Genomic DNA, 13,147 nt, shown 5'->3' on the forward strand with positions numbered 1-13,147 from the left:
TAAAAAAACCTGGGGACAGTCTTTAGGAAAAGGTAAACCTTCTTCGTTGCAATACATCCCTGCAATACAAACACTGCAATCCATACTGGATCTTGCAGCAGATGCATTACGATAAAATCCAAAAGGACAAGGGTTTGTATTCTTTAATCCAGTTCCAACAGGACAAAAGTAACCAGGTGGACATTTTCCAGCAGGTTCAGTTAAACCAGCTGGTTCACAGTAATATCCAGCTGGACAAAGTTGGCAGTCTCTGATATGTTTTAAATTTAAAAAAGTGTTAAATGTTCCAATTGGGCAAGGTCTTGGATCTGGATCCTAAACAATTAAAAAAAAAAAGTATAAAGTATAAAGAATGATATACCCTAAATACTTTACAAAAAAATTCTGGAAAAAAAACTCACCTCATTTCCTTTTAAGCAATAGTAACCTTTCTTGCATGGGTTGACTGCTGGGTATGGTTGGTGTGATAAACCTTCAGGGCAATGCATACCTGCTGGGCAAATAAATTTATTACTCATTACTTCATAGCTTGTGTTATTCAAAGGGCAGTAATATCCTTTGTTGCATGCAGAACATTCAACAGCATTCTTATCGGAATATTTTCCCAGACCACAGATAACTGGCGAGATTGTGCCAATATTTTCACATTTATATCCAGCCATACATGACTTACAACTATCTAAAAAGAGAAAAACTGTGTTATTTATCAATATGTATGTATATAATAATAACACTTATCTAAAAAGAGAAAAATTGAAATATTTTTTTTTTCTATAACTTTTTTTTTATGAAATCTTTTTTTCTTATAACTTTATTTAACAAAATGTTGATCAGAAAAACACGCTGTTTTTTTATCACAATTTCTAAAAAATTTACTTTATATATAAAAAGTAGATGCTTTATATATAAAAAGTAGATGCTTTATATATAAAAAGTAGATTCTTTATATATAAAAAGTAGATGCTTTATATATAAAAAGTAGATGCTTTACCCTCAGATTCTCCATTTAACTCATCTCTGTAACTTCCTTTAGGACAAGGTTCTGGGTTTGATGTGCCTGTCATACAAAAATGACCTAAAATACATGGTTCACAAACTTCTGAACGAGTGTTTCCTTGACGCTTTGAAAAGGTTCCTTTAGCACAAGGAAACTGTGTTGAATGCTGAGTACCTAAAAAAGAGAGTTAAATTTTATCCCAAAATGAGGAGTTAACATCGCAAATGACTGCATAGTAAACTTAAGTTATGTAGTAAACTTTGTCACATCAAATAAATGCATGTGTGATCTGAGGTGTTAAGTTGTCATCTAGGGACAATTTGTTTATTGTTAAAAAAGATAGGAATTCTTTCGTGCCTTTGTGTGTGTGTGAGTGTGTGAGTGTGTGTGTGTATCATAAAAGAAGACTTTCAAAGTTCTAAACAAAATTGATAACTGTATTTATCAATTAAAACTCTTCTAACTGACTACTGCACCATTCAACAAATAAAAAAAAGAAAAAGAAAGTTGAAAAGCTAATATTCAAACATAGTTTTCTAATAGCCAGACATCTCTTAATACAGTAATTTAAGTTTATTGCTAGTAATTAAAAAAACTAACAATAACTGGAAAATACAACTTTAAAAATCAAACAATTTTATAACTAAAAGTGTAAGCTAATTTGTTTACCAGGAGGGCAATAATGACCAGTTGGACAGAGACCACTTGGGGAAGATGCACCTTCTAGACAAAACCAACCTTTAGGGCATTCTTGGCAACCTGCTTCACTTTTTAAATTTGTAAGATTTGACCATGATCCAGCAGAACATGGGAACTGTTTTGGATGCCTTGTTCCTATTTTACACCAATGACCTAAAAAATTAACAGTAAAAATAAATCCTCACTATTCTGTCACTCTATTCAGTGTTTTAACATGAGTAAATGGTATCTTAAAGTATTTTCTTTTTTTCTAACAAACAACTCTTATAAAACTAATCAAAAGTTTATAAATTAAAAATAAATGCAAAAGAATTTATGCTGAACATATTTTTATTTGATACATGATTTAATCAGCAAATTAAGAGTACCTTGGATCCAGATTATGAACCCTTTTTTCAAAGACTGAAAAAAACTTTTGTAAAATGTTTTGAACAGTTCCTCCACTCATAAAAACTTTAAATGTTAAGGGTATGTTTATAGATGCATGCAAATGTTAAGGATATATTTATAGATGCATGCAAATATTAGAATCCAACTAATAATGAGCCAATATTAGACTTTTACTAGTATAAAATTTACCCATCAAATGAAGCACTGTGTTAATAAATACAATCTAAGACTTCTGTGGGTCATAAGACATACCCAATGCATAGGGCTACACAATACTCAGAATTTGATTTTATCAAGTTGGCAATAAGTTTTCAGTAATATTTAATCAAGTAATAAAATAAATAATAAATAAAAGATTACAAATTTTGAATAATTATATCTTATTTTATATTTTTTTGGGCATAGAAAGTAAAAACACATCAAATAATAGTCTAATTGTAAAAAAAAAAAAAAATAACAAACTACTGTACTTATTTACCTGGAGCACATGGTCGAGGTTGCTTTTGTATCCCTCCTGTTCCTGCATCACATGCTTGACCAGCTGGGCATAGAAGGCAATCAGCATCTGATGTTGCATTAAAAAAATCTGTGTATGTTCCATCAGGACAGCGATTAAAGGTTTCATTTGGGAAAACAGATTTTGCTGGACAAAAGTGCCCTGCCATGCAATGGACAGATGGATATACTAAACCCCGTTGAGGGCAAGCCATACCAGAAATACAGTCAATACAACTTTTTATGTCGCCTTGATTTTGCAGTGGATTATAGGTGCCAGGATTGCAAGGAATTGGTGAATCAGATGCTTCAGGACAATAAGAACCTGCTGGGCATATTTTACAATTTCCTGAAGCTAAATAAATAAAAGATTTTATTGTTTAAATTTAAATAGAATTAACATTATAACAACTTTTGGCAACTTTTAAATTACCAACTCTTATAATAAAAGTTACATGTGGATCCTTGCTCTTCATTGTAAGTTCCACTAGGACACTTGTTTTGTGTTGCAGAAGTTGTTTTAAATGGACAGAAATGACCAGCAGGACACAAAGAATCACCAGTAGGATCACCGCTAAAACAATAAAATCCTGCCCTGCAATCTTTACACTGTGAAATTTTATCATTCCCAAGCTCATTGCTCCATGTTCCAGCTGGGCAAGGATTAGCAAATGCTGTTGCAGTAGAAAGTGGACAAAAATGACCAGGAGGACACTTAACCGATTCTGTTGGATAGCCTGCAGTTGCTTCTTGACAATAATACCCTGGAGGACAATTAATGCACTGTGATTGACTTCCAGCACCTTTAATTGAACCATATTGTCCAGGAGGACATGGTATTTTATTATTATTTTCACAATAGTAACCTAGTGGACAAATTCCAGCAGTAGGTTTTTCAGTTACACTTCCTTCATCACAAATATAGCCAGGAGAACATTTAGTACATTCTACACTTGGTTTATCAGAATAAAAACCAGCAGGACAAAGGACAGGGGGTTGATCCTTACTTTTGCAATAATAACCCTTTGGACATGGAGAACAAGCAACAGACCCTGCTAAACTGTAATAACCAACTTTTTCACACGGAAAACCTCTTTGTGTTTTATTCGGACAATAATTTCCAGCCTCACACTGTATACATTCCTAAAGATGAAAGTTAAAAAAAATTGCATGAAAATAAACTAAACATATGAATAGAAGAAACTGGTTTCTAGAACAAAATTATGACAGATAAAGCATGGATAAAATAGAAACCTTTAAATAGTTTTTAAACTTTATTTTTATATCGTAGCATAGTATTTTGTAAACTATAATGTAACAATAGTCCTTACTTTTACTCAAAAATTTCTTGAAAAGTGTGCATTTAAAACTTGGCTCTTTTTTAACTTGTTAAGAAGAACAAGATGAAGAAAGGGGTAAAAGAGTGAATACCGTAAAAGTTCAAGTACCGTAAAAGTGCCTAACTTTGCACAAAATTTTGACTTATATGCAATTTAATAAATATCTGCAATCTATAAAAATCTGCTTTAAACTTCTTATTGTATTAATGTAAACTAGCAAATCATTTATTTAGGATAACTAAATTCTACTTTAATTGTTAAATTTATTTTTACTAATTAAGAAGAATCTTTCAAGATTGTTTAAAAAATGTGCAAAGTTAACCAGGGGTCTGGGTAACTTTGCACAACTTAAAAAAAATTACAATAGCTCTATGATATGTATGGGATTGGTGCAAAGTGATCTCTTTTTTCATACTTTCTGAAGGAAAAATAATTCAAAGGAAAGTTTAACAAAAAAAACAAAAGATTAATTTTAGTATTACTATGCTTAATAAAGAATATAACATGCTATGATAAACAAAAACTGAACACAACCTTATTAAAAACACAAAAAAGCTCATTTGTATCTTGGTAAACTTAAATAATTAAAAATTACTTTTACGTAAACTAAAATATTTAAAGATTTCCTTTTTTTGAATAAAAAATCAAATTTAACAAAGCACAGTTCAAAAGTCCTATTGAAAGCCTAATTCTAGTACTTTGAAAAGTTTCCTAGTTTTGCTTATTTTTTCCTCTTTGCAATTTTCTTTGAGGCAAAATCACAACCCTCGTTAAATTTTTCTAGATCTTCAATGCTAACACTTTTGCCTGCAGGAACAGAAAGTTTCTTTTTTCGTTTATTAGTTTCTACAGATTCCAAAGATTTAAATTTGTCTTGTAAGAAAAGCTGTCTTCTAGAACTTCTTTATCATAAGATTCTCTTTCTCTAAATTTTGTAAGAAGTTCATTGACATTCACTGGATAGACTCCCCACTTTCTAAAACCTGATTGTAAATTACTTGCCTAATTTGGCTCTACAGCAGACATTAAATTATTTAAAAGTTCTGGGAAATGTTGTTTGTCAAGCGATGTCTTTGTGCAGCCAACAGGTGAATCTTTATACTCTGTGATAATTTTATGCCAAGCTGTTTTCAAAGGTTTAAAGAAAGCTACATCTAGGGGTTGAGTTATATGTGTACTATTTGGTGGTAGACAAACAAACTTTATTTCATTTTCTTCACAGGCTTCAATAACTTTTGGAGAGATGTGAAAGGATAGGTTATTGCCTAAGAGAACTTTAACTCCTAACTTCTTTTTCAAAGAAGGTAAAACTATAGAAAAAAACCACTCTTCAAAAGCTACTCCATCAAACCACCCACTTTTAATACTGAAATATCTGGCTCCTTTAGGACCACCTACACACCAAGTTGACCAAAAATTAGTAGCCTTATAAACAACAAAAGGTGGTAAAATTTCATCTGCTGCATTACCTGATATCATTATAGAAATACTTGTTTTAGAAGTATTTCTTATATTTGTGGGGTATTTACTGCCTCTTTTTACCAAGAACTTTTTTAAGCCAGGGTCATCAGTTAGATTTGTTTCATCATAATTGAATATGTTGCCTTGAGGAACATCTTGTATGGTTTTGGTAAGATGTTGAATATATTCTTTTAGAATTTCTTCATTAACATTTGTTCGTGATTTTTTTATGTTTGGCACAAAATTATTTGTTACTTCTGGATGTCTTTGTAAAAATGACTTGATTAAATCAGGCCCAGGAAAGATTTTATATTCTTTTACTTTTTTACCAGAACTATGGATATATTTGTACATAATATGACGTAAGACATCTTTACCAATAGGAAATCTAAATTGACTTAATTGAATGGTACATTTGACAAAGGCAGTCTCCTCTAATTTGGAAAAATAATATGGTTTACCATGTTTTAAGTTATACTCTCCTTTCAACAAATTGTTCTTCGACTAACACCATATTTTGTAGCAGCTTGCTCTTGTGTCAGCTTTTTAGATTTTACATCTTCAAGACATTTAGCTAGATTGTCCTCTGTATAGTTTTTGTATTTTCTGGTTTTAAGATTCTTTTTGTAATGACTTGACATCTGGAAAAAACATTACTAATAACTTAATTTGACCTTGAGCTACCCAAGAAATTATTTCAAGCTATAAAAAAGTATAAATTAACTCTATTATATAGAATATTTGCATGAAGTTTTAGAAAGTATTGCTTTTAAATGACCAACGACATTTAAGGTGAACTTTGTACATTGTGCAAAGTTACCCCAAATTCTGCCTAAAAAGTACTTTGTTTACAAGATTGTTAAACCTTAATTTTTTTATATCGATATTAGTTTAAACACTTTGTATACTTCAAATCAATACCATAATAAACACATTAAGCAGTTTATTCACTTTTGTGTTCAATTTTGATCTGCTGCACAAATAAAAGTTGTAAGACATAATTTTTTTATTCTACTTCTGTGTTTACACAAAACGACTCGTGTTGCGAGAAATCGCGGTTATAAAACTATTTTACATGAGTTTCGTATTGACACTAAAACAAACCGTCGGATTCTAAAGTGATTTGCATTTGTAGTTCAAATTTTTAGTTGCTAGAGAGTAAAACATCTTTGACATACTGTTGTGCAAAGTTACCAACGGTTGTGCAAAGTTAGGCACTTTTATGGTATCTTTACCAAGTAAAAATGTATGAGACATCTTTGATGCCTAAGTATACATTAGATACATTTCATGAGTTGTTACAAGATGTGATAAGTTTCTTTTTGATGGGAAAGTTTTTCTTTATGTGGAGAACAAAACATGACTTATTTTCCATGGTGTCCCAAACAACTTTATTTTAACTGAAGATCTGACAAGGATTTTTCACTTAATACAAGGGTGCTTATTCCACAACTTCAATTTGCTCCATCAGACTGTTGTTTACTGTTTACACTTATCAATTTTACCTACTCTATGGCAATTAACACAAACTAAGGTCAAATTTTCAATAGGTATTTACATAATACTCACATGGTCATTTTCATGTTTTGTGTTTTTAGGAACAATGTTGTTTAATGGTTTATTTTTCAAATTTGAAAAGTATTCTTTACAAGGCATTAATAAAAACAAATTTTACACAACTAATGTTGTTTTTCATATTCATACTTTAACTCATAAAATGAAATTTGTGTGAAAATGTATAAACTCAATGTTACAATGTTAAGTCATACTACTTTTATTTTAAATTTGTACCTTTATGGTTAGCATGTGACTAATATATTTGTGATACTGGCATAATCACTTATACCACCCTGATCTTGACCTATATATAGATATATAGCTTTGTATTATACTGTCATTGTATATGAATTATATTAGTAATGCTGCTTTGATTTGGAAAAAGCTAATAAATTCCTAAAAAAATATTTGTGCTGCTCGCTTCTATTTTCCATAATCACTGGTTTAATAAAAACTCCTCTTTGAATGTGATATCTTGAAAAATGTGATCTAGATTTGAAATGGTTGCTTACTTTAAGCAAAACCAAATGGTTTAAGTTATTTGTGATGATGAGTCTGACACTTTGTGATATTGCCATGTTAGTGTATAGCCTTTTTGTGATTCTGGTCTGTAAGTTCATTCCACTTATATCTTGGTTTAATTAAAATTGTTTGCAAGAAACAAAATTATTTGCCTAAAATTGATATATATATACAGTCTTGCTTACATTTATTAAGGCGATAATATGATGATGATGATGATGACGATGATGATGATGATGATGATGATGATGATGATGATGATGATGATGATGATGATGATGATGATGATGACGACGACGACAACCTTAACATGGTTCTCACGAATAACTATTATTCAATATATGAAAGACTCAGTGGAAAAAGTAATTGCTCTGGCTGTAAATAATACAAAAGTAATAGCTATGGACTTTCAAACCTGCTTTACCCTGTAACTAGGATTTGTCAAAACTACTACAAGAGGTAGCTGGCAATGCATAACCTTGGTATACATGATGTATGCACAGGAAATACTTCTATTCACATTTATTTAGAAAAATTTGCTAATAAAGGATCTAAGTGTTGTTGTCTTGAACACAACATAAATTATCTAAGACCATAAAAAAAACTAGTAATTTTTATAGATGAGTGTTTTTTTCACAGGATAAATTGGTATATTGGTATATTGTTGTTAAACTCATTAAAATAACAATCAATTATCCAGCTCCAGGTCACAGTAGAATACTGTGTGACAAAGGTAGAATCTGGCATAGTCAATCTTAATTCAAAGTCTAATATTCATAATTCTTGGAAAATTGTTTATCTAGAACATCCATTTACAGATAACTTAGAAATTAATGATAAACCTTAGTCACGGTAAAAGATTTTAAATCTAGCCTAGACAAGCTTGTCAAATCTACTGAGGGTATTGCCAGTATAAGAGGAACTTTATTTGAATGGCTTAAGAAACCTGTTGCCAAATTTCAATGACTGGTGCTCTTGCTACTAATTTGAGTTTAATGAAAAGGGGGAAATCATTCAGCTGCTTGATTTCTGATAGATGCAAACAGATTAAGTTGTTTGAGCTTCAACTTTTAACAAAATTTTTATCTTATTTAGGATTTAAAACAGCATAATACCAGCTGCTTGAGTTGTAAACACATTGACAAAAACATTTTCATTAGCAAAAGATCGCTTGTAAAGCTAAAAAAAAAAAAGTTGAAATTAAAAATTCAGAGCTAAAATCACTGAAGTGCAAAACTTCACCACAAAATCAACATTTTTTTAAAAAAAAAATTTAAAAATTATTCGAATATGTAGAAGTGTGTGCTTAATGAAAGAAAAGAAAAATTATTGAAAAGAAAAAAGAAAATTATATCAGCGGTTCATTTAAAGAAATACCAGGTATTTCATGTTAAAAACTTTGACCTCATTTTTCTCAAAACTGACAAATTACATTTAAGTACTGGCTGCACTAAGCCCTTCATGAACATCTCTTGTTTCATAAACTATTAGCCAAAGGTAAAAACCTTTTACAAGATGGTAACAAACAGTTTCTTAGCAACATTTGTTGTAAGGTAGTGATTTTTTTTTATCACTCAACTTATTCTATTAACTCTTTGATAAGTAGCACTAAGCAGAAACTTTGGTGGTCAGCTGTTAACTATTTGAATTTCAAAGAGAAAATAAAAACATAAAAAACAAAGATAATGGTTTATTTAGTTTAGTTATTATTTCATTGTATTTTATTCAAACTTCTCTATGAATGTTATTTATGTTTACAGAATATGATCATAACTTAAGTGACTTTTATCAGATAAACTTTTAGAGTTAATTATAAACTTAATATGCTATTTGTTTATTTATATGATATTCATTATTATCTTATTCACTTTCGTTTTCATTATACTCATTTCCATTATTTTGAAATAGCTAAAAATTGACGTTACTATGTAAACAATAATGCTAAATTAATTAAAAATATAAAAATCACCCCTATTCCTAATGTGGAATACCATCCTTTTGCACAAGCAATCTGAAGAGGTTCATTTAGACTAGGACATGCAAAACCAGCAGGGCAAAGTGTACAAGAACTTTGTCCCATCAAGCTAAAAGAGCCAGATGAACACTGCAAAATAGTTGCGCTATCAGTTTTCGGACAATAGTTTCCAGAAGGACAGAGTGTGCATGCCTGTCAATAAAAGTATAATTATATCTCAATAAATATTACTACAACAGCCACAACAACAATAAAAATTTAAATCAATAATCATATGATAAAAACAATACTTATGTAAATTAACAAAAAACAATTTATAAATGGTTTGATGTATAGAGGTTATTACCATTTGAGATCCAATAGAAAATGATCCAGGTTTGCAGTTTTTTGGTAGAGAAGTAGTTGTTGGACATTCTTTGCCTACAGGGCATAAAATACATTCCATTGCATTTCCAGTTGAATAGGAACCCTACAAATATGATGTAAACTGATGAATAATAATTACTTAATATGACGTTAAGTTATGATTTGATTGATCTAAGCTTAATTAGTCTAAAAATTATGTTTATAACTTTTTAATGGAAAAACATATAATGTATTCTTAAATATTTAAATAACACTATAAATTATAAATTAACATAACATAATTAATAAGTTATAAAAATATATTAGGCTAAAATCAAAATGATACAAAGAAATAAAATGAAGCAAAGAATACAATTCAAAGATTTTATGTTAAAAGAATAAAAAAGATAAACGTTATTACAAAAGGACATTGGATGTTTTTTGAACCATCTGGTGAAGGGCAAGCCCATCCAGGTGGACATGGTTTACAAGATCCTGCATCAGAGTAAGTACCATTTACGCACACAGTTGCAGCATAAGCAAATGGAGAAGGGCATGTAAATCCGTTAGGACATGGAGAACATTCTGCTTGACCTTCTGGGGAGAATGTCCCTTAAGAAAGTAATTTTGAAATTTTTGTTAAAAAAAAAATGTTTTTAAAGTTGATATTTCAAACTAAAACAATATTAGCATTCTAAAACAGCAGTTATTAACCTAATTATTTAATATTTATTTAATTCTAGTTTTGTTTAATATTGAACTTGGTAGCACATAAAGTAGTGAAGAAAAACACTATTGCACCAAACTTTTCACTACCAAACTTGTATAACAGATCTTTTAGCAAACTTGTATAACAGATCTTTTAGCAAACTAATAATTAACAAGCAAAGCAGATAATGGAAGCACAAAAAATTAAAATGTATTAATATTATTTTTACCAAAAAAATTTTGCTAACACAAAACAAAATGGTGATGAATTATATTTCTAAACTTTACTACCCTTCTAAAAAATCGAAATGTTTTTTAAAGTTAAGAAAATTTAATCTTAAATAAAAGATATTTAATGGGTTCTTAATTAAAAGAAAATACCATATGGACAATCAGTAGTGGAGTTAGTTGAACGAGAGCTGCAAGATTTACCAGCAGGACATATACTGCATGTAACTTGACCACCCAAAGAAAATTCACCAGGGCGACACACCTCAGGACGCTTCTGTGAAATTGTAAATAACAAACAACAAAATTAATGAAAAGTTATTTAATAAAAAGGAATACCTATGCAACAATACCTACATCAAAAAATAAACATTTAAACTATTGTTAAGATAAGAGTTAAATATATTAAGCAATATAAAAACATCAAAAAGTTACAAAAACTCACATCAGTATTCAAGCACTTGTATCCTGGAGGACATAATGTGCAAGAAATAGCTGATCCAAGACTAAATGATCCAGGGTTGCAAGGAACTTTTTTACTTCTGCAAGAGATACAAATTTGGTTAATGGAACTAAGTTTACCTAGTTAGAAGCCATCATGATATTACGCTGAGCATTTCATAAACTTAATCTCCTTAGTTATCATTTTCAAGATGAAATTTTCTTTACAGTTATAATTTTGGAATCTTCTTAAACTAAATCCATATAATCCTAAACACATTAACATTACAAGCAGACATTATTGGCTGGTGCAGTCCATATTATGAATAGGTTATGGGATTGCAATAGCAACAAATAAAAAATTATGCATGAGTGATGAAAAGCAATTTCTTTACTTGGGCAAGGTATGTAGTAGTGCAAACAATGGTTGCAATCAAAGAAATTAAGTTTTGCTAGTGCTTGAAATAACTTGGTTTTAACTCATTTTCTTGTGATTTCTAGAAAATGATGCCTGTTAGAAAGTGATGCCTGTTAGAAAATGATGCCTGTCATAGTTAATTAGAAAATGATGCCTGTCATAATTAGTGGAATAATCAAAATGAATTATTTCACAGACATTTTAATAAAGTGCTGTGTAAAAGAAATAAATTTGACAGATGCCAATGTCAATTTTTCTTTATTTCAGGAATCACCATTAAAAGTACAAAAACATATTTTATAATTTTTAACAAAAGCAATCAATAAATGTTTAATCTTAAAAGTTTAAAAACTTGAAGTTGGATTCATGATTTTTTTTCTCTAATTTCATGCCTTTAAAAAGATTTTCACAATTGCAACATTTTGTTCTCTGCAAAAAAGCTTTAAGTTGCTACAGCTTTTTTTTTCCCAATCCCCTTCCAGGATGATTTTATAAAATGTACATGCAAAAAGAAAAGACTAGATATTATCTGTAATAGTCCTTGTGAAGATGAAGACAAAGTAGACGCAAAAGAAATTATCAACTATGGCAAAGGTCTAATCATTTACCAATTATGGTTTAAAAAATAAAACTCTTTGTGCATAGCTTCTAGCAAATACAAAAGCTAAACAAATAATTCAAAGATTGTTTAAATAAAATAGAAAGGATAATCAATAAATCAGCTTACACAGGATGAGGGCATTCATACCCAGCTGGACACTTTTTACATGTGGTTTGGTTTCCTTTTTCATCTGTGTATTCACCAAAATGACAAGGCTGTGGTGAAGTAAAAGGGTTTGGGCACATATACCCAACAGGACAACTATTGCACGTTGATTCTCCATTTAAAGAATAGGTTCCTAAGGGACACATTTCAACATTTGATGATAAAGAACATGCTTTTCCAGCAGGGCATGGAGAGCAGTATGCAACACCCTAAATTATTTACAGTTAAATGTAGAAAAATATTCCAAATCTTTTACCATTTGGTCATAATAAATCTGCTTGCATGCTGTTTACTTACATTAAGACTAAATGTTCCATCCTTACATGCTTTTGGAGTTTTTGATGGGTCAACACATGACATTCCCTCAGGACATGGTAAACATGATGAGTTACCACCTGTGGAATAGGTACCCAGTTTACAAAGAAGAGGAGGGTGTAAAGGGTCATTACAAGTGTAACCAAACGGGCATAAAACACACTTTGAAATCTGCAAGAAATTTTTTTAAACTTTTAATAAGAGCATAAAATAAAAATCAATAATAAAAGGTTTTTAAATCTACAAACCTCATCACTGTTGCTCCAATATGTCCCCTTTTCACATGGGATTGGTAAGGCAGAAGGATCAATGCACGAAAAGCCAATTGGACAAGGCAAACAAAACGTAGCTCCAGCTTTACTGAAAGTGTCTAAAATAATTGAACTTAAGAAAATATTTTGTTTAAAAGTTTACATCAAGTTTAAAGGTACAAAGAAAGAGGTAAAAGAAAGTCTAACATGCTGTTGAGTAAACTGTTTATTTTCATGTT

General features: G+C 30.2%; 1 protein-coding gene and 1 pseudogene across 3 annotated transcripts in view; both read right to left on the bottom strand.

The window, feature by feature from the left end:
• Positions 1 to 13,147, bottom strand: part of LOC145191501 (uncharacterized) — a 65,269-nt gene that overhangs the window by 38,692 nt on the left and 13,430 nt on the right. For 2 of the 3 annotated variants that reach the window (XM_090073564.1, XM_090073563.1), the window contains exons 13-26: positions 12,906 to 13,027; positions 12,640 to 12,828; positions 12,304 to 12,551; positions 11,163 to 11,259; positions 10,871 to 10,994; positions 10,203 to 10,393; positions 9,783 to 9,905; positions 9,431 to 9,628; positions 3,037 to 3,724; positions 2,565 to 2,936; positions 1,667 to 1,849; positions 992 to 1,171; positions 402 to 679; positions 10 to 315 (exon numbers count right to left, since the gene is read on the bottom strand). In XM_090073564.1, coding sequence (XP_089929690.1) covers positions 10 to 315; positions 402 to 679; positions 992 to 1,171; positions 1,667 to 1,849; positions 2,565 to 2,936; positions 3,037 to 3,724; positions 9,431 to 9,628; positions 9,783 to 9,905; positions 10,203 to 10,393; positions 10,871 to 10,994; positions 11,163 to 11,259; positions 12,304 to 12,551; positions 12,640 to 12,828; positions 12,906 to 13,027 — 3,299 coding nt within the window. Of the gene's footprint in view, positions 1 to 9; positions 316 to 401; positions 680 to 991; positions 1,172 to 1,666; positions 1,850 to 2,564; positions 2,937 to 3,036; positions 3,725 to 8,576; positions 8,620 to 9,430; positions 9,629 to 9,782; positions 9,906 to 10,202; positions 10,394 to 10,870; positions 10,995 to 11,162; positions 11,260 to 12,303; positions 12,552 to 12,639; positions 12,829 to 12,905; positions 13,028 to 13,147 lie in introns of those variants that run through there. The other variant, XM_090073565.1, reaches the window with a different exon arrangement.
• On the bottom strand, positions 4,643 to 6,173 carry LOC149877950 (uncharacterized; annotated as a pseudogene).

The sequence above is a fragment of the Hydra viridissima genome, unplaced genomic scaffold (genome assembly GCF_058129835.1).
Source record: "Hydra viridissima isolate aposymbiotic clone 2 unplaced genomic scaffold, HvirCarnegie_v1 scaffold_16, whole genome shotgun sequence".
NCBI classification, from domain to species: Eukaryota; Metazoa; Cnidaria; class Hydrozoa; order Anthoathecata; family Hydridae; genus Hydra; species Hydra viridissima.